This window comes from Seriola lalandi, unplaced genomic scaffold, assembly GCF_002814215.2.
Source record: "Seriola lalandi dorsalis isolate HSWRI2012SDOR001 ecotype SW California unplaced genomic scaffold, Sedor1 jcf7180002053835, whole genome shotgun sequence".
NCBI lineage: Eukaryota > Metazoa > Chordata > Actinopteri > Carangiformes > Carangidae > Seriola > Seriola lalandi.
The window spans coordinates 55,560-78,120 of NW_019524388.1; the positions used below are offsets into that span (position 1 = coordinate 55,560).

General features: G+C 40.9%; 2 protein-coding genes across 3 annotated transcripts in view; one reads left to right on the forward strand and one right to left on the reverse strand.

Annotated features, from left to right (window-relative positions):
• The window catches only part of xpr1a (xenotropic and polytropic retrovirus receptor 1a), a 60,537-nt gene extending 48,852 nt beyond the window's left edge, over positions 1-11,685 (reverse strand). Inside the window, exons 1-3 of the mRNA XM_023401947.2 lie at positions 11,569-11,685; positions 9,642-10,268; positions 3,018-3,069 (exon numbers count right to left, since the gene is read on the reverse strand). Coding sequence (XP_023257715.1) covers positions 3,018-3,069; positions 9,642-9,710 — 121 coding nt within the window. The 5' untranslated portion in view covers positions 9,711-10,268; positions 11,569-11,685. The remainder of the gene's footprint in view (positions 1-3,017; positions 3,070-9,641; positions 10,269-11,568) is intronic.
• Positions 11,686-11,846: 161 nt separating this feature from the next.
• Positions 11,847-22,561, forward strand: part of acbd6 (acyl-CoA binding domain containing 6) — a 29,638-nt gene continuing 18,923 nt past the window's right edge. For both annotated transcript variants that reach the window (XM_023401915.2, XM_023401916.2), the window contains exons 1-5: positions 11,847-12,129; positions 12,357-12,421; positions 12,868-12,964; positions 16,110-16,186; positions 20,412-20,517. In XM_023401915.2, coding sequence (XP_023257683.1) covers positions 11,851-12,129; positions 12,357-12,421; positions 12,868-12,964; positions 16,110-16,186; positions 20,412-20,517 — 624 coding nt within the window. In that variant the 5' untranslated portion in view covers positions 11,847-11,850. The remainder of the gene's footprint in view (positions 12,130-12,356; positions 12,422-12,867; positions 12,965-16,109; positions 16,187-20,411; positions 20,518-22,561) is intronic.

The following is a 22,561-nucleotide window of genomic DNA, read 5'->3' on the forward strand; positions in this document are numbered from 1 at the left end:
GACACCATAATGTGCATGTGTTGGTGCATGTCTGTTTGCATCAACCTCCCATAATTACTGTGCCTTCATCTTGTTGAAACTGAATGGTGCTGAACAAAGTGTATTTTCTGTGGTATGTTCCCACAGAGGCTCTGTGATGGAGGTGCTGATTGGGTAATGTCTGTTTAAACAAAAGCCACACTAGTAGTGCAACCCATAACACAGCATGAGAGACAATTATGCACTTATGGCGAGATCAAACCATAAACATTATACGTTTTTTTTGCCGTTGTTGGCCATGTGTAGTGAAATTCTGACATTGACACACGCCGATGCCCTGACAGAGGCTTTGAAGTGGTGCCTGTTCAGAGTTGTGTCTATCTACTACACAGCTCTATCAGGTACAGCAGGGTTTCCAGTGAGAGAGCAGAGTGGGTGAGCAAGTAGTTATAACACAGTAAACGGTCTCCCTCAGGCAAGGGAAACATCTTCTGAATACCAAAAACCTTGCTTTTTGTACGAGACAGGACACAGAGGGAGGGAAGGGGAGAGAGAGCGGAACGTGCATTTGAATCAACTCCTCATAATAAGCTGTTCACTGAAGGCAAGGTTTGAAATCTGCCTTAAAGTGTATTGCGTCAGCAAACTATACTTTTTATTGAGAGAGAGAATTAGTTGGTTTCTGGTTGTCTCATGTGACAGTACACTGGATATCTTTGTGTTTTGGACTGTTAGTTGGGCAAAACAAGCAATGTGAAGCCATCGCCTTGGACTTCAGGAAATTGTAATTTTATACACTGAACAATTGATCTGTATCATCTGTACTGTGTCTGATCTTTGTTGGATTTCTAAAAAAGATGATGTGAAATAGCAGGACAGGAGAGTAGGTTGTCTATTCATCACAGTGTTGTTGGTTAAATCCCTGGCTCCTGCTGTCTACGTGTCAAACTGTCCTTGAGCAAGAGACTGAACCCAAACTGCCCCTGATGCTCCAGCACTTTGCATAGCAGCTCTGCCACCATCAATGTGCATATGTGTGTGGAAATAGGTGACGGAGAGGGAGGCAAATTGTAAAGTGCTTTGTCCACTAAGGTAGAAAAACACCATATAAATGCAGTATGTTTTTGCCAATATCGTTGTGGCCCAGTTTAAATTCAATCAGATTTGAAAGACTGGGTCTAGCAAATCTGAAGAGAAAGTGCTGCAGTAAGCTTGAATTTTATAACACCTGCTAATCCTGTTTGTCTCTCTCTCTCTCTGAAAAGTCAACAAACCTCAGCTACAGGAGAGTGTTCTTGATAGGGCTCAATAATACTGTTTGTCTTCATTTCGGTGCTGTTTTCATTACTTCACATATAACCGCCAAAAGGGACAGACAACCGTCTGACTCATTAAAAGATTTCTTCTCTCCAAATGCCACTGCTGATACTCCTGTCTTTGCACTTGCCTGCTTTAGTGTTTTGATAACATTCTGTACTGTGTAAAAAGTGTGAAAAGCAGACAAATCAAATATAACTGAGTGAGGAATGTTGAAACGTCACAACAATACAAGACTGATACTGATTGATTGATCCCGTCTCTATTCATAAGACACGCTCACCTATCTTGCCACAAGCTGACAGAAGCAGAGCTGTGACCCATGAGCACAGCTCAGACCTGAGACAGGAAATGATTTATCATCCATGTTGAGCTTTCCTAGCCTGACTAACAGCCTCTGGAGACAGCGCTCAAAGGAGACACAGCTCATAGGTTATCACCTAACAAGACGTGTTCTGTAGAAGTATTAAATGTACTTTTAGGAACAAGTGACAGGAATGGAAACATAAACATGCACACAAGATCTTATGCAAACAAAGCCAATGAGCATTAATATACACACTTAAATCACATTTCATAGAATATTTTACATAACAATCCTGAGGCTCTCCTTTCTCACCTACTGCAGTCTAAAATAAAGTCAACAAACGGCTGGAACTGATCTTTGTGCCTGAAGCTTACTAACACATGCAGAGGCAGAGTTTGTCATCCACACACTCAATGATTGTGTGTTACATCTTGGTAACACACAGTCATCTTTGGATAGAATCACATCATACTCCCATCCACATCAAGCCTGCTCAGCTGGAACTGAGCACAGGGAGTCGCAGCTCTGTGAGGGGCATGTTGCACAACACAAAAAAAAAATCTATCACTACACACACACACACACACATTTGGGCCCAAGCACACACGCTCGCTAAATCATAAGACCGACATGCAAGCATGGCAGAGGTCACTCTCGAGCAGCCATATTTCAGAACCAGCCCTGTTTTTTGTACTCCATCACACTCTCCTGACACGTTCTCAGACACATAGGCAGAGCTGCACGTCACCACATCGTAATGTACGTCTCCAGCCTGAAACTAAATAAAGTTGTTTACTTCCACTAACCGGTATCTAAAATAAAAACAAATGGTTAACATTCTTTCCCTCATTACACATCACTTGCAGTCTAATGCCAGAGCTTAATTATAGCCAGAGGCCTTCCTTATCTTTGCTATGTTGAGTAGCACCACTCAAGACTTACCTCCAGCTCTGGTCTATTATGTTGCAAACCAGAACACTGCTGCAAATTATTTGGATGTTGTTTCAAACCACATAGGTTACTGCATCCGGGCAGTTTCCAAGGTGCAAAACATCTTTTTAGCCACAGTTAGTACACAACAACCACAAACAGTTTCACTTTTTCACTTCAGTAAACTTTCATTTTTTCTTCTCAGCACTTTTCTCCTCCCTGCTTTCTATTACTTCAAACAGGTTAGCGACGACAGTGAGGTTGAAGGTAATGATTTGGTAATTGGCTGCGGTCTGGTTTAGTCAGAGACCATGGAGTGAGTGACAGCATGTTAGCAGTGATTGCCTACTTTTAGTAGATGAAGGACTGTTATTCTGGGGATGCCCAAACAGGCCCTGAGCAGGGGGCAGTGGGTACAGAAGGGTGTATCCGTGGGTGGGTGTGTGCATCTGGGTTTGTTTATGCAAACAGGGAGTCTCCTTACCTTCTATGGATGGAGCTTGGTCCTGGGCAGCATACAGCATTTCCTTGAACGCCTGGTGAGGGAATAAGAAAAACCATACAGATCAGAACTTCTGTAGCAGAACTGTCTGCAAACACAGACCCAAGCAACGACTGGTTTATACGAGAGACATTAAAGCACTTTTGCCTGGATGATGAAAAGTTCCTGTAAAGTTGTCAGAGTCCAAAAACATCATAAATGCATAGAATAATGTTACACATGCATGAAGTAAATGTGCAGTTAGTTTTAGAGTCACTTCTACAACTAGACACAAATATCCATGATCTCGTGTTGCGATACTGAAAGACGGAATTGCGACTCCCACCCCATCCCCCAATTCCCCACCACCACTACAGGTGTAGCAGAACTTTCATTACGTTACTAATGTAGCAAAACTCATTTTTCACTTCACAATTAACACTATTACACATGTAAATCATTATTCTATTTAAAGTAAGCATAAATATGTAAATATTAGACATTGCACCTATTTTATTGGCTTCCAACTGTGTGTCACGTGATCGTTTTGGTCCAGTCATGATAGAGTGATAACACCTGCAGTAAATTTTAGGCTAGTTTAACTAGCTCAAGATGGATAATAACCCTAAAACTAAAGACCACCCCCAGACTCAAGTCAGCACTGTGGGAACAAAAAAAACAAATAAAACAAACAAAAAAAATGAGGTCTGAACCAAACTGTTTGATTTGGAGAATCGTTACACCCCTAATATACAGTAGATTAAGTAAAAACTGATTACAGTGGGCCACAAGGCATTACACAACTGTTAGCACCATCTGCTTTTACAGTAGCATTTAAACCATCTAAAGCCATTTGAGGGCCATTAACTAAACACTTTCTCCATATGGGAGGAATGCAGTAACGGCCCCACAGCTGTTCACACATGGAACAACATACAAACTCTGGCATTTTAATCATCATTAACATTTATTTAGAGATATCGAAAGTATTGTCTACATGGATGAAAAACAATAGCTCAAATAAGTAAAAAGATAAATGCTCACTGCAATCATTTGGATGCCAAATTTGGCAGAGGGATATATACTACTTCTAACAAATATGCAAAAAATACTTTATATTGCAGTGGAAATCAATTTTAGATCCCTACTCCATGAAATATGGGCCGTCTCTTTCCCTTATTTTTTTTTTCACTATTTCAGATGAAGATAATCAGAGCAGCAGCAACACAGCTGAACTCATTCACAAAAGAAAAGGATAAGACACAGTGGTTGCAAAGAGCTTCGAAAAGAATTAAAGAATTAAAATGACAAAACAAGAACAATGGTTGTTGTTTGGACTTTTGAAATGAACAGTGAGAGTCAAAGATCCTTTGACAGGTGTAAAGTTTAATTGACAACAATATCTTTTATCAAAGCTTACATCTTTTTACTTTTAACAGCAGATTGGGGAAAGAGACCAAGAGAGAAGGAAGACAGACAAACTGACAGATACAAGGGACAGAAAGAAAGACAGGGGGGAGATAGCTGCAGTGGTTAAATGAGGTTGTTTCTCTGCAATAAGATTGATCTTGAAGATAATGGAAACTGACAGATAATTGTGCACTGGCTCATCTGAACATATCAGTGGTAATCAGAGAGTGGACTGAGGCTGAATCTCCTTTCTCGATAAAGTATCTTTGGAACTAAACTGCCTCAGCAAAATAGAAAAATGTCTGTCTATTAAACTTTATGAAGTTTTATTAAGTTCTGAATCATTAAGTCGGTGTGTTTACAAGACTCAGAGTGCACAACACTAAGCCAAACTTAACTGTCATTTTCCTTACAACATGGAAATAAATTGTGCAAATAGTTACAGGAGGAAATAGTTCTCTCATCCATATCTGACAACCTCCTTGTTTTCCTGTCTTATCCTCTGCACATATTAAACTGTTCTCTGCCCAGGTTCCTATAAAACATGCTGCTTTTTGAACATAACAGTGAGAGAGGAGTCTGAGTAATTCTGTGTGTGGGTGGAAACCTCTCAGAAACTGCTGTGCATTAGTAGCAGCCTGGATTGTTGATACTTAAGTTCCTCTGTGAGTTACATGGATAATGAGAGTCAGATACTGCAGCCTAATCCAAGATGTTAACATTTCATGTGTATGTAGCATTGTCTCTACCTTGTCTGATAAATATCACAGGAGACCTACTGTGTATGCACAGCATTGGAGCAGGGCCCAGTCCTGGCTAATCTCTGGTGAACAAAAAGCCCCCCCCCCACCAGCACCACCAGTCTAATAGGTGGGAAATAGACATTCAGATCCAGACAGGGAGGCGTTCATTAAGATGGAGGCATTGCCATGGTGATGGCAATCATGGCAAAGCGGGGCTGGGTGGCTCTTTGGGGAATCGGGATAAACCTTCAGGCTTGGCAATAATCAGTGGTGAAACCTGTAGACAATAACTAAGCCAAGCCTAATGGGGCCATCAGTTTGAATGACCATACATTAACGTGATGATGATGCATACTCACTGAACTGAACCCAGCACACTTGTGTCACTATGTCCAACTAAGCCTTACACTGCAGATTGTCCACTCCATTGAATTTTGTCAATGAAATTCAATCCTTTTATAGCTGTGACATGTTGAGTGGACACTAAGCAAAATATTTGCATTCCAGCTGGTCAAAGTCTCACTCTAAGATGCTTGAGATTGTTATCCTGAGCTTGAAGAGATCGTACAGTGTGTGTTATTAGTCTGAAAAGATCTCTTGCTCAAACAGAAAACAAGGTGGATCAATGTTGGATCACTTGAATCCCTTGCTCTGTATTTAAGTGGATCCCTGCATGTAGGAAGAGGAGTAGAGAGGATGGGAGGAGAAGCTGACGGGAGGGGAGGAGGGGAGCAGAGGGCAGGTCTGGTTGGGGACCAGATGTCCTCCCAGTGGGGGAGGAACGATGAGGTGAGGATGGAAGGAAGGAGGGAGGTATAGAAAAGGGGGTTCTCAGCAGTTGCCATGCCTGTTGTATACATAATGTTCATCTTGTAGAACATGCTGATAAATCACACTTCCATTGTACAAACTATAGATGATGTGCAATGCTGTATATGTATCATTTCCATTATGTCTGTCACAATTCAAAGCTCACTCTGCTCGTTTAGACATTTATACTACATCACTTAACTTAATTAGAGAAAGACAAGGCTTCACCTTTGAATAAACAACAATCACTCACTGAAATCACACAGGCACCTGCTTTTTGTCTTCATACTGTAATATTACTTTGCTGGTTTGAATTGTAAATTTGAGTCTCCACATGCACTCTCCTCCTCCTCGTCTAAGCTTACACAAGTGATTAGGCTGCAGACATAAATGCATAAGTGGCCTTGTTCTCTCGCCCACACACACACACACACACACACACACACACACACACACACACACACACACACACACACACACACCTGCATCTCTACCTCTCAGTTATACAATGCACATAATACCTTACATTTTACATTCTGTAACACATTTGAGTTTGCTTTTATGAAAAACCCTTGGGCATGTAGAGAAATTAAAGTGAGAAGAAGAAAGTAAATTCCAACTCTCGTCAGCGAGTTTCTAAAACAGGTTTATATATATATATATATATATATATATATATGTTTGCTGTTAAAAGCTATCACATTTAAAGACATACAGTACTCTGTCTGTACCTATCAACCTACATCCCCTGCCCTTTGGCACAAGCCGCTGGAATCAGCAGGACATGCACATGTCCATACCAAACAGCTGTTTAGCATATAGGTTTATAACTACAATCCCACAGGATAAAGCACACACCTAATTACTCGATCACTCAATCTCCTTGTCGATGCCTACATGTTCAGATGAAGTGCCTTACTAAATAAAGCCTGTATTTGCTGGAACAGCCACTTTGCCGCATCCTTCTCATCTGCATAGAAACCAGCTGACCAATCTGAAAAGGCAGTGCACACATTTCCACACAATAGCATGCTGCAAAAATAGGAGGAGAGTGAAAACTGGTCACCGGGTTAATTAATCCAACTAGCACACAAAGGCCAGAATATCACTTGAAATCACAGTTTGGAGGTGGGCAGCTATAATATTGCATATGCCACAGATACAGCCACTGTGGAGGTGTCACCTTTTACTGCATGGACTACAGGTAAAAATTACCTGCCCTGCTGGAATAATGTGTCACTGTGTCATTTAATAGACAGACAACTGAATTACAATACAGCAGCCGTGTTGGCTGCAGTTTCAAGGTATCTGTAACAACCTCTCAATTGTTAGAGTTGCAGCACAGCAGTATATCCAGGCTTTGCATTTTTCAGAGTAACATTAAAATTGATTTCTTTTTAAAGTCTATTTTGTCTCAGTGACCCACTAAAATTAAGTCAACGGACTTTACTCCCTGAAAATAACTTTATGTTTGTCCTTGTCTCTTGAATGGTTTCTCAGGGCATAAAAGCTTTGAATAAGATGTCCATCATCTGTAGGTGTGAGCTCTCTCCCTGCCCCACCCACCCACTCCGAAGGTAATCGTGCTTACAGAGGTCAGACAAAGACTGAAGGCAGCTGCAAATACACACAAACCCATCTGCACTGCAAACCCCTATATATAATTAAGATTTGAGGAAGAATCCTGATGAATGAGCAATCATTCGGTTCTACATAAATCAACAATAGCTACACATGTGACAACAATATATTTGTATAGGCTTGGTTTTTGGTATGGTTAAAAAAAAAAAGAAGGATAACAAAGGCATTGTCTCCATATGAATCATGTATCAATGACTGATTACAGTTGTGTTCACACCAGATTTATTGTTTTGCTTTCAATTCTCATAGAAATTAATGAAAGTATTTCTTAGAGATATAGACTGACGATGTCCAACAATTTTTCCTGCTCACAGAAATAATTTTTTCTAGTAATAAAATAATTAAGCATCCTTAGACATTATCTAAAAAGATTACGTAGGATCTAATAAAAAACATGCAATCATCTGCTCTTGTGAGCGTTTTTAATAATTAAAGTGCCTCAAGTGAAAGTTAATAACAGCTATTGCAAGAATTCTAATATTAAAACTTTAATGTCATTTCAAGATTATTATATCTAATAAAGCTCAATAACATCAATACATGCAGATGACATAGAAAATCTATCATCATCCATCTCAGGTCAGTGAGTGCCGAGGCAAAGACTGGAGGTGTAAAATGGCTGGTATGGCCATGCATCTGTCCCTGGGCTCACTGTGCGGCAGTCTGTACATACAAAGAGCCCAGAAAGGCTGACCATGTGTGTTAACAACTAATTAAAATGAAATTATACGGTAGAGATGTAATTTTCCCACTGTGTTCACTAAATTATCTGACTACCTTTAATTGTTTTCCATTTGAATTATGCTGCCTGAGGTTTTTATTAGATGCTGATGACAACATATCATTCATGTCAGGCTGGATAGATCCAAATGTCTGCTGTATTATTATCCAACTTAAGAGTAATATTGAGGGCATGTTTCCAAAATAAAACCAGTACAGTGAGCTTCTGTTGAGTCTGGGATGTAGGTTGCTGGGGTTGAAGAGAACAGGGTCTTTGTCTATAATTCATAGAGCTAAATGGAACGGAGCAGTCTGTCCTGTCACTGCATGTCTGCAATAAAGCTCTTAATATAGAGCCAGTAAGAAGTGGGGTGTGAAAATAAAATACTCCTCAAGTAGTGTATACCACCAACAAAGACCATGTGTACACACAAAGATCCCCCTAAATCCACAGACACCAGAAAACCAGATAGAATATCCTGGTACATGAAGTCTTGTAGGTTGATTCCAAGCGACAACCATTTCTGTTAAACTGTGCAAAACTCAATGAATGATGGACATTTAGAGATGCAAAAATTGGAATGTTGCAACAACGAATAACTGATTCCTGGAAGATTACCCTTGTGTTAAGTTAGGTTGTTCCAAGTAATAAAAATTAAAGCATAATGTAAAGCGGGTGAATTTTTGTTTGAATTACAGCAATAGACAATAGACACATTTTTTTTCCTTTATGTATGGCCCCTCAGCTACATGAGGAACAAACTAAGAAAAAATTAAATAAGTAGAACAAAAAAATGTAATGCAATATCAAAGGTACCAATATTTGTTTTGCAAAGAGTGTATGGAAAATAAACACACAGCAAAGCTAAATAAATTATTTTCCAAATATTAATACTATGAATTGCTAAAATAAGGAACAAAATTATTTTGTTAATTTGCCCCAGTATGAAAGGCATTCAGTTGCTCAGTAAACTAATTTATTTGGGTGTCGTAAAACTCAGCAAACAGCAATAATAATAAACACTGAATGCTCCCTATGGTTCTTAACAACCGCAGTCAATTTCCCTTCCATAAACAATAGGGCATCCCTTATCTTCCCAGTCGTTTATTGCTCTCAGGAATGAGCTACACTGAAACTAAGAAAAATATATTTTAAAAGGCTTTTTTATATTAGTTAATGTTGACCCTTATCTCCAAGTTTCCTGGAATACTTTCCAAGTATATAGGATGTATTTTTAAGAGTTTCGTCCATACCCATATCCACAAGGCTTTTATTTTCAATACAAGATCAATTTCACTTTACCTCATACTGAAGATACTGTTTCCTCCATTCAGGAGTGATGTGGGACGAAAGATGCTCCGCGAATTTCATTTTGCCGTAACAACTGTCCCCCTCAAACCTCCGTTAAATCCGAGAGCGGCTTTCCCCTTGCCCGTCGTCGCGACTTTTGTTTTGTCAGTCAAGTTGCTGGCTCAACATGCGGCGCGTCAGCCCGGCGCACTCCGCTCCTATCTTCACTCCACTTCTGGCTCGTCCTGGTCAGTGCACTCCGAGCAGTTCCCGTCCCACATACTATTTCACGGGAGGGACGCCAACGATTGCAGCCCCTCTTTAACAGGTGGTCAGACGGCAGTGTAACGGAGCCGGTGAGAGTGGGTTAGTGACTTTGCTCCGTCCCTCCCTGGGCAGGTCTGGGGACACTGCGGTCCGCCATCGCATTGAGCCACAGCGACGTGGTTGCGTCAGCAGAGCGCGCAGTGGCACCGGGCGTTGATGGGACCTCCTGTGAAAACTGTTGGCAGTGCGGTGGCCAGGGATCCCCTCACCTTCTACGCACAGCCCACAGGATACCCCCCACCCCCCCGTCTTTATTCAGTAGTTTTTGTCTGAGGTGCTGCCGGCTGAGAAGCTTGCGTTTCTGTTGTGTGTCTGAAATTAAAAAAGGTGATCAAGTTTAATCTAATGGCCAAATACTAATACATTTAATTACATTCCGTGTCCAGCTAATACTGAAAACTCCATTCAAGTATCACATAGCCTCTAATGACTGTAAACATGCTTTATAAAAATCATAATTGACTTATCTCTTCAATCGTCCTCTGTTCGCAATTGTGATTATTCGAGTTATGGACATGCAAACTTATTAAGTCCTGCCTATTCTTATACTTTCTACAATTATATCTTACTTAGATACTTTGATGTAAGAGTAGCCTTTTTGTTTATGCTCTGGAAAAGCAGAGCATTTTAGGAGAAGTAGATAATAGGCCACCGTTACTTACAGGATCTCATCGTGTCCACACTCCCCCGATTTAAAGGTAATGAGAACGAAACTATAGAAATATCCTTGGGTGGGCTATTCTGTGCATTTGGGTCATAAAATGTAAAGCTTTCCTATTATTTATATCTTGTCTGATTTAAACTTTAGCCCAGTAAGCTATTAAGTCAGTCCAGTTTTGTGTTGTTTGGGTGAATAGAATGAGCGATAGCCGGGACAGCCTGTCATCCTGTTGCAGGGACAGAGCAGGTGGTAATTCATCATTGTGCCAATGGCAGCATCTAGTGGACAAAATGCGCTAATGCATTATGCCGCCAAAGCGTCTGATTGATTTCATGACAGGTGTCAACAAAAACTTTTATATCAGACATGAGATAAATATCACGTCAATTGCAGTGGAATATCAGTCGGATTGAAACAGAAACAGGACAAATTGGTTTCATATTCGACAGAAAATTAATTAAACGAGTAGTTGGTCATAAAGCAAAGTTAATTAAAGGCCCAATTAAATTCACCTGCGTTACAAGGCTGCAAATATCACTTGGCGAAACATGTCGCTAACCTCAGTAAGCTAACAAACAAAAATTCAGGCCGTACACTTCAGGCTACATACCAAAAAAAGGCAATGCTTACGGCTGTAACGCTATGAGATAAAGTGCTAATAATTTATATTTGAACAGCTTACCGTATTTTCAACCAACTACTTGACTTTCTTTTATAAAGTTCAGAGGATGAGTAGGCTAGCTACTGACATTAACGTTGGATTTAACATAACTGCCGTTAGTTAACTGAGTGGTTACCATGCACACCATAAACAAGAAAAACGCACCAAAATGTTTGATTTTCATGTAGACATTGTTACCTTATTCAAAAACATAGTCTTACCAAAATAAAACATCAATTCTAATGTCATGTTCTGTATTTTTTTTGTTGTTTAACGTGTTTTTTTCTTACCGAAGGAGCACCGTGAAACGCTGGCACGACTGCAACCGGAACCCTTCTTGTTAGCAGGAAGTTTTGGCGGCGCTTTTAGTTGACAGTACCAGAGACGGACAAACAGGAGAAACAGATCCGACTGTCACGGATTGTCAACGATAACGGATTAAAAAACGGAACCGCCGCTGAAATAGTTTAGAAACATCTATCCGGCAGCTACTCTCCGTTTGCATTTCGTATTTTGCTCACGGATCCACGGCGCACGTCGTGTCTGGCGGTACGCTATAAACAACAATAACAATGGCTTCTGGGTCGCCGTCGTCCTCCCCGGACACTGCGACGGGCTCAGGTACAGACCCAGCCCGGCCCGACACAGGGGAGCCCCTCGGCGGAGCAGGCTCAGACTCCGACTCGGACCTAGGTTTGGGAAAATTTGACTGCAGCGCCATGGAAATGGGGGACCGGCTGGAGGGTGAAGAGCTGGAGAGGGAGTTTGACTCTGCAGCCGACCGCGTACGAGATCTGATTCAGACGGCCAGCAGGGACCAGCTGCTGTACCTGTATGCTCGCTACAAACAGGTGAGTGTCGGACTTAATGGCGCTGTGGTTTCGTAGGCCAATTTTAAACCCCCAAGTGCTAGAACCATAATGCTTTAGATGGAAAACCACATATATTGAATGCTCAACATTCATGTTTCATCACTGATGTTTGACAGATGACTTAGGCCCATAGCTGTATGTTGCCAGTTGGTGTTATTAGGCCTAGTTAACCTGCTGAATCATTTACACTTGTGTTGTGTTCACAGGTCAAAGTGGGAAAGTGCAATACACCAAAACCTGGCTTCTTTGACTTTGAAGGACAGAGAAAATGGTATGTAGCCCAAACTTGGTGACTAGGTTACAATAAATGGTTTGCACATAGTTGTTGAAATACATGGGTGAGTTTCTTATTGTGGTTTGTAATATGAATTGCGCCAGGCGTGACAGTGTGTGTGTGAGAGAGAGAGAAATAAACTACGTGTCATTCTCTTATTGATTAAGAACCCCCAGTTTATCTTTTGTAAATCTAATTAATTATAAAATTCATCTAGAAACTTGTGAAATGCTCTTAAATTTCATTTTCAGTCTGAATGAGATTTCATATTGAAATGTTTTGTTGACATTTTATGTTGCTGCTTTCATCCACTTCGAAATACACTGTAAATCATCACAACAGCTGGTACAGATAAAAATGTGCAGCAACTGTTAATGACGGTGATGATGTTGATAATGACGGTGATGATGATAGGGATGACAATTATGATGATACCATTACAGGCAGGCCTGGAAGCAGCTTGGAGACATGGAGGCGGATCAGGCAATGCAGGAGTACATTTCCTGTGTCAACGTGTTAGACCCTGAAGGCAGAACAAAGGTAACAAGAACCATTTCTGAGAAGTCGAAGCTGATCCCCACAACTGCATATAGTTTGCTATACAACTTTGTATTATTATCATTCTTGTAGTATAGTAGATTCTAAAGTAAGTATTGAATAAAGCAAAGTGATTAAAAAATAAGGACACACTTTTGTATGAGTAGGAACAGGGAGGTTTGATAAAACTCTGAAATTAATAATGTAAAAATCATAGATGTTCTGCAACTTGCAGACTTGCTTATCTTTCTCGCTGCAATATTTTTGTCCTGCTTAAAGGTTGATGGAGTTTATTTAGTGATGAAACTGAGCAAAAGGTCAACTTCATCGAATCAGAGAATATTGGCTGGAACCTGCAGACTTCAACTCTTCTGTAAACCTATATCTTTATATATCTATTCAAAAAGTGCTACTAATTACCACCCACCTGCTACTTCATATTTACTAAAACAAGCCTTAATATTTTAAATAAAAATAATTTGAAATAAACATAAGTATAACAACAACTCATCTCTGGCCCATGGTGAGAAAAAAAATAGAAATTTAGAAACACCCAGGTGTCATTTTTGCCCTTTTAAGATGCAGTGCTGTGTTTTTGTCAGTAGAGGTCAGTGTCACAGTGTCATTTTGTATCAGACTTTTTAGTGACTCTTTGTTCTTTACATGTAGCATGAAATATACATGAGGAGATGATGTTGTCTTTCTCAATAGCTGACATTTTGGGATGTGAATAATTTAAGAAACTGTCACAGTATGGCTGAAGAGATGTGCCTGTGTGTATCGTGACATAAGAGGGTTTGTTTACATCTCTACACACTCCTGTGTTGAGTCATTGGACTGTCATGAGAGTTATGTTGCCATGGACAGATTGTCCTTTGGGGCTAAAGCATTCAGTTACAACAACAACTTTTTACCGTCTGCTTAGTTTTGAAGAGTATTATTAATAGAAAACTTAAAAGAACAGACTTCTCATGGGTGATGGGTAACGTCAAAATGTGTGCTAAATAAATATTCTTGCGTTGATCAAAGCCCAACTGATGGCTGTGCAAGATTATAAAGGAGATACGGTTCATTCTTTAAAAAGCATCAGTTCTGACTCAAATAAAGCTCAGTGTGAAAGGAAGTTTGTAGAAGCTGGCAGCAATAGGAGTTTAGCATTTCTTTAAAACTTGTTTTCGAAGCTAAATCTGAGACTATTCTTTAATTTACATTTAAGGTTTACATTAAAAAAAATCTCTGTTCTCTCTAATGTTCTAAAATTGTGATGGTTGCTAGTAGGCCAACATTAAGGAAAATGTTTTCTAAATTTAGTCTACATCATCTTGGAAAATACTTGACCATACTGCTAAGTTGAGTGAATTTCCATTAGTCAATAAAAACTAATTTATTTGATATTAGAGATCAAATTTTTCTCCTCAAAATAAACTTTTTTACAGTGCTGCCATATATGTCAAAATAGTCAGACTGCAGTTTTATATAAGTTGAAGGGTATATTTAAAGTCTGTTATAGCATGGTTGTTTTATGTATGAATGTTTTTTGTATACCTACAAATGATAGTTGTAACCAACAAAAAGTTTTTACATTTTGATGCTTAGAGAAATGACACATTCAAAGTAACTAAAAACTTTATCCTTGGTGTTAGGGCTACCATTTGCCATACAGTAGCTTGTAATTAAGGGAAATTGGTATCACTTTATTGGAAAGCTTTGCACCTGAAGATGCCTGCCACATCCACATGAGTCAAACGTATGACCAGACTCTGTGGATTCACTCTACAAATGTAGTAACCTCTCCAAACAGATGGGAGTGGATTCACAGTCAGGCTCTACAAGCACAGCCCCAGAGAGATGAATTAAGGTTGTGTTTTTTTCTATAACTGAAAAAAATAAAATAAGAAACATTTATGTGAGAGCTACAGCAGTGTCGCATTGCTCACACATTTTTTCTTGCCATTGTCTACTTTCCCTCTGGCTTCCCTGACCTCTTCATTACTGCTCCTTTTCCTCCCTCCTCTTTGTTATCCACCTCTGTGCTACCTGCTTTTCCTCTATTAATCTTTCCCCCACCATCTTTTCTTCTTTAACCCCTTCATTCTTTTAGTACTCCTATCCCTCCTCTTTCTTTGCTCTCCATCCATATTTGTGTCACGTTAATAGTGTCACTGTCAACCACATGTCCAATCCTGACACATTCTTTTGTCTTCGGCCACACTGCGGGGCAATACTCGCTGACTCTGCCCCACAGCTGCACAATGCCAGCAGAGAGCTCAGCAGACAGGCCGGCAAACGCACAAATGACCCGACCCAACCCCCCTGAAAAGAAGCTGATTGTATTTGTGTTAACAAAGCACCTTAGCATGGCGGTGGCTATTCTTTTGGAAGCACAGTTAAAATGGTGTAAGTAGAAGTGCATAGACAGAGAAGCAGGGGAGAGAATAATAGCCAGAATTTGACCTCTGTTCCTGTCTCAATTGTTGAGCAGACACTGGCTTTATATTACATTACACTGCAGAGGAGCAGGGCCAGTGCATCAGCGAATATTCTGAGTTTCTGAAGTGAATTAGGTTGTCCCAAAAGTGCTCGCACAGTTGTTTTGCTTCGCTTGTCATGTTCTTCCCCACTCTCCCCATTTTCTGAAATCAGATTTGTGTGGGTTCTTTTGTGAGTCAAGGTTGGTCAGCAAAGAATAGGCCGGGTAATAAAGTCTGAACTGAATGTAGTATGGAATTCCATGAAGATACAAAAGATTAACAACAGTCACAAACTAAGGCGCAATATATTTTATGTTGTTCTGTTGCATGTTATTGGTTATTTATTGGCACTGAGGTCACGTCTAAAGCTCCAGAGACTTGTGTCTGAAAATTACACATTTTGAACTTTATCTCTGTTGCGCATTAGCTTTGCAAAGGCTATAGGGGAAAGGCTATAGGTAAAGCCATTCATGGTGAATAGATTAACCCACGCCTATTGTATTGCTTTGAGTACACAAAACAGCAAGGTCAGTTACTCTGTCCATATAGGATGGAAACAGGCTACAGAACTAAGCCAAACTAGACTAGGTTGGTGACACTGTTTATCACCGAAGAAGCTTTAACTGTGCATAAGAGGGACATTGCTCTTTAATGTCTGACTGTTTTTTATTTCACAGGAAAGACAAGGAGCAGAAAGGAGAACAGGCTTCGGAGGAGCAGCAGTCAGCTCTCTCTACCAGGAGGAGATGATCAGGTATTTACATCAGAAGCAACACAAACACACACACACATGCAGACAAGGCATACATCAGAAACTATTGGTTACATTTATTACACAGGGACTGACAGTAGCGTCTTGAAGAGTTTCACACACACACACACATTCTGCGTTGTTGACTCTGTATACACCTCACACACTCTCTTTATTCTACTCTGTGTTCTTAAGTTGTGTTTTCAGATGCCAAAGAATCTCAAAGCCTTTCCCAGATCTCGAGGGTGCTTGAACAGACTCAGCTTTTTCCTCCGGTTGTGAATCACCACTTATTTAATGCTTAGGTAAACTCAGTCTGAGTCTGGCATTGTTAACCAATGGTCTTGATGCTGTATTTGATTATATTCAACAGACCATAACTGCAGTTAGGGTCTGGAGACGTCATACAGTTCTGATTTATGTTAATGAAATATATTCTCCATTTACTTCTGCCTGGCAGACTTACTCAAGCTTAAAAACCTCATCTTCATTTCAATGAAAAAAGAGCTCTTTTGCAGATGAAAATGAGATGTGTGAATCCTGCAGGTTTTCCTCCTAAATGGCTGTATGTGATTAGTATGCACAGTCTTGGGAAGAGGCGGCCAGAGTCTCCCCTTTTTAATTACGTTACGATTCGGGGGGTAGTCCAGGGGGGTGACGAAGACAGGCCGGGTACAGCAGAGGGAGGCGGGTACAGCAGGTTTCCCAGAACGGTGCTCCCCTTGGTGATATCCAGTTGCAGCGATGCCCCGAGGGAAACCGGCAAGGAGGAAGTCATTAACACAGCACGTACACACACCTATGCACATGTGCTCACACATAAACATACACTTGCCGCCATAGGTTGCCGCGATTGCATCCAAATCCATGCACAACCTGCCGGAACTGTCACACTCACTGCTCTGCTGCATTTCAATTTCCTCTTTCACACACACAGATACACAAACACACACATACACAGGCCCACTCCATATTAAACAGCTAAGCACCTGTTAACCAGACAGAGAGTTAATTGCATTGCTCAGTGCTCATCTCGAGCTCAGAGTGTGTGTATGTGTGGATGGCATGTGTATCGACAAAAGCAGGATTGATTAGCAATATCCCTGGGCTACTGAGCTGATCAGTGTGTGATTGAGGAGGCTTTGAAAGCTACATTTGTAATTCTCTCACCCACCTTGAAAAAGCATTCTGATTAACACTGGAGGTTTTGTTGTCCGGACACTTTGCTGGAAGCCAGTGCTGAGTTATTTGAGTTCTCATTGTTTCTCATACTTCCATGGAGCCCAGCCATGTTGAGAGTGTAGACCAGGGTCCTATAGGCGAAGTGATGACGTGGCCATGGTGTTGATCAGTGAAGCTCAGGCCAGGTAGATGAGTGTTCTCCACTACTGCGGCCAGTTTAGCCTGATGGATGAAGGACATATCTGCCAGTACACCAGACTGGACACACACATGTGAGCACATAACACTCTCTCACACACACATACACACACACTGTTGATGTCACGTCGTTTATAGGACCCACATTAATCATTTGTTTGTTTATAGCCTGTGTGTGGGTGTGGGTGTGGGTCTGGGTGTCTGCGTCTGTGTGGATACATGTGTAGTCACTGTGGTACAGACTATATACAGGTGTTACCTGTTTGTGTACATTCATATTTGAGCTTATTATAGTGTTTATTATATAACCTTACACTACATACTTAGCTGCGTGTGTGCTTGTGCTCTGTACATGTGAGGGTGTCATGCGCCCGTCAGGCCAGCCCTGTCCGATCATCGACGAAAGACTGATGAGCTGGCCTATTGATTAGTTGCCGGGGGAGACGGATGGCGGCCACACGTCAGGGACACCTGGGGTCACTGTGGCCATCAGACAAGGAAGTGGGTGTGGCCCAGTGTGGAGACTCATGAATAAACATAGTGCTGGTAATCAGGAGTATGTAAATGAATGTGCTCATACATAACCTAGCTGTGATAAAAGTGTAATGAGTTATTCATAATTCATCACAGGCTGATGAGGAAACGGCAGGGAGAGAGGGAGGGGGAGGAAAGAGCAAAGCGAGAGAGAGAAACCACGCAGATGAAAAGATGAAGAAAAGGAAGTGCATAGGTTCAGTAAAGAACTTTTTGCTGATTGTGGGCAGGAGAGGTTTATCTCCCTTGTAGCTTTAAGCCATAGTTGATCCAGATGTGTATGGAGTAAGGGCTCATATTGTAAGCCAGAGAAACTCTACTGTGATTCTCCGAGCAAACTGGTGGTCCTCGTATCAAACTTGGCCAGTGGTTGTAATAATAAATGAATGACTGAATGAATTTGATTCTTTTCGAACATGAAACAGGAAATGATAAAAAAACAGGTAAAAAAGAAAACAAGAATAACAATGTTCAAAAAGTACAAAGTATACAATTATACATTCCTAACCATTACTCAGTACTCCTCCATTAAATCCTTTATACAATTTATAAACAACTGTATTAAGTAATGCATTAAGAAATGCATGCAGCCGATCCCTTGTTAACCAATTGTCTTGATGCGCTTAGTTGTTACCAACTGCATTCTGTGCAGCGTTCTTTATTCCTGTTAATATTGCGGCTTTAATTTCAGTAAAATAATTAGATAGATTGCCATATTAAAGTGGTTCTCCAGCAATTTTGTCCTGACTTTTAGTCCCTGATATGGGTCAGTCCCTAGAAAACACCGGATCCTACACTTTCCATAATGCAACTCAATTGCATCTTTATTAGACCTTCTCTGTTGTTCTCTGCCTTCTGGATAAACCCAGTTACTAATGCAGGCTTTCCATTAAACATTTGTAGTCTCCGAGTCTAAGCCAAGATACTCCCAATGACATTACTATGACTATTTTCTTTTTCTAGATTTGACAAAGCCCCTCCAGAGCCACAGAAGACAGTATTTCATTAAAATGAACTGTTCTTGTTGTGCAAAATCGATCAGTGTATATAGGCATGTCCAGAGGTGCTTCTGGGTGGTTTTTGGTTGGATACAAAGTTTTTTTGTTTTTTGGTTTTTTTTGGGGGTTTTAAGTATGACTGCAATCCACTGTGTCGCTGACCTTTTGGAACTTACCTTTATAAGCGTTAAAGCCAGACTGCTGGTTCAAAGTGACAGAGTAATCGTACCTCTAACCATGACATGGTTAAGGGCACGTTCTCCCCACCAAACACCAAACATCCTCAGTCTTAATGTGGCAACAACACACAGTGGCTCCTGTGTGGCTGGAGCCAGGTGTGTGCTGTGGGACTTGTAAGGCCCAGTGCGGCAGAGCTAGCAGGCGTCACAGACGGGAACTGGGGGATTTGGCCTTGGGGGATGACTGACTTACTGCGTGGGAGTGATACAGTGGCGGGTATGTGGGCTTTCTGTCAGACAATAGAGCACTAAATTCAATTAATCTGAATGGCCGGCATGGTTAAGCGGGAGGGGAAGGCGTAAAGCTCTAAATGAGATTTCGCCCCTTCTCTCCCCCTCACCCTGCTGCAGCCCTCCACCACCAACATGCACCCCACCCCGCCACTCCCCGCCGCCGCCACCACTACCACCACTCAGTCCTGTCCCCAATGCCAGGAGGTGATTAGAGACACAGAGATATAATCAGAGTTGGGATTGTGTGTGTGTGTGTGTGTGTGTGTGTGTGTGTGTGTGTGTTGACTAAATACTGTAGTAAAATAGAATTTGCTTTCCACACTCCCCACTTTCTAGCCATGCAGATACCGCAGAGTTTTGGTTATTGTTGCCCTTGTTTTGAGAACTACTGTACATCTGCCTGTACAATAGGGATGAATGGAGTTTAGCTCCTGGTGCCAACAGCAAAATCTAAAAACATCTGCATAATAGACAAAACACACTGACTGTTTTCATGGGGATATTTCTTCAGTAGAAAGTAGTTGTGAGGAAAATTGTTCACAGTCAGCTCTGTGGATTATTCAGCATAACCAGAACACTGAGTGGGAAAAGAAATGTTGCTGTTCATCGTTTTTTAAAAACCTTTTGAAAAGTCTGAGCACCACAAACAAAACGCCATTCACCTCCATTATCTTGTGGTAGAGACTCACTATGAAATATCTCAAAAATATAAGTAAAACCAAAGCAATGTCATCTGATCCTTTAACTACAAATGATGGTCCAGAAAATAAAATTGACTGTATATTTTCTTTTCTTTCTCTCTTTCTCTCTCTCTCTTTGTCTCAATGTCTGTATCACTTTCAGGGAAGAGGACAAGAACATCTTTGACTACTGCAGAGAAAACAACATCGACCACATCAGCAAGGCCATCAGCTCCCAGAAAGTGGATGTCAATACTAAAGACGAAGAGGTAACTACGAAGCACAGTGCTGAGAAATATGCAAAGTGAACTTTCATATGTGGCATATGAGAGTTGCAATTCATAGTGCTACTTGAATAGATTATTACCATGACAACGTTGTACTATCTACATGTAATGTAGGTAACACGCCCGAAGTAAAGTAGGGAAATCAACATTTCACCACAGGATTCACGTTCAACCCCCAGCGGCAAGAAGCACTGACTGTCTTTTAGCAATATACTGAATCCCATACCAGCTGCAGGGTTGCTGTCCTGTGCTCTGACCCCTTGCGCACGAGGGCAGGTGAAAATGATCAGAGGAGTATCATGAAAAATACAGGTCACTGGGGGATAGTCTTTCGCAGTCATTACATAATGGTTTCAGTGATCTGAAGCCACAAACACATGGGAACCGCTCCTGAGGCTGAGGTGCGTAAATTGTGTGAACAGCTATTATTAGCATCGCAAGGTGTTTTCTGGATTGACCCTGAAATCCATTCGTGTGTCCTTGATTCATTATCGGCCAGGCCAAATGGCCCGCTCCCTGCCTCTCTTTCATCACACGCTCTTCAGATAAGCAGGCAGACGGCTGGTGAGTTCCCAGTCAAAGACCAGATGGTTGAGGGCCCACAGCAGCAGAGAAAGCTTTGTCTGTCTTGCAAATGTTGTCTTCTGCAGTACTGCTTGCTCAACAGCAGAGGGCAATGGTGAAGTTTCACATCAGCAGGAAACCTGATCTGCTTCTGCAGCTCAGAGAGATGGACACTGTCCCATTAGATACTCTGTGGGTCTGTGACCAAATGTCCACCTGTGTTACATGTTTCTGGTATAAACTTATTGACAACAATGCCAATTAGTTAACAATTAAGTCTGCAAGTGTGTGGAAGATTTTGAGAACACATTAGGATTTGCTTGGTTAATGAACTCATCCCGTCATTCATGTGAATTTCTAGTAGCCAATTGTTCCGTAGGCTCAGATTTATTCAGACTTATTTTTTTTCAAATAATAAATAATACTGCAGCCATCAAGCATTACAATTATAGTCAAATAAAAACAATTGTCATCATCATTCTAATAATTACTGCACTTCTTATTATTAGACTTGTGCATCAAGAGTCGGTAAAGTTTACCTGCAGCTAAGACAAAGAAGTCTAAAGAGGCAGCATTCAGTTTTTATGAACTAAAACTCAGAAATAATTTGCCAGTAATTATCCAACACACAACATCTGTGTGTTTTCCTTTAAGAACACTAACCTTTTTAATCTTTACTTTAATATTTAAAGTGTTTTTGATCTTTAAAGAGAAAGGTACCATACCAATGAAATTGATTACTAGAATTACATTGCATGTTAAAGTCAGATGTGCAACACACTTGCCTCCTCTGCATCCTGAGTCAACCATGCAAAACTACACATTTGTATATTGGGACAGAGGCAGAGAAAGAAGATGAGATAGAAGAGTGAGGTTTTCACATCTATATATATATATATAGATGTGAAAACCTCACTCTTCTATATACATACACATCTTTCATATTTATACTGCAGGGTAAATGTTTTGCCCATTTTTGTCTGGTTAGAGATGTCCTACCATTGCTAATCCGGTTATATAGCAATGCTTCTGTCCTCCACAGTGAGCAGGTGTTTGCCAACTTCCTCAGATAAAGACAATAGGGCCTACACTCTACCCACTTGAGTAGAGTGTTCTTAACATTTCTCACGTGAGGTTTTTGCCTTCCTTGATAAAAGGCTATTTCACCTCAGAAAAGGCAGCTGTATCAGCTCAGAGGAGACCATTCTGAATGTCCTCTCTTCTAAATAGAGAGGCTGGCCGAGACTGAATGTTTCTGTAAATGTTGCGTCCTCAACTTTGAATGCTGCACCTATTCTGTTTGACACGTTCAGGCTCTTGATAATCACTGCAACACCCCAAATAGCTCACGTAACACAGAGTTCATGCAGTCTCCTATTGGAAGTAGTAAACTCTGGTCCTCAGTGAAAATGTGGTCAGCAGTCAACAGCAGCACACCTGGAAGAGAGCAGGAAAGAAGCAG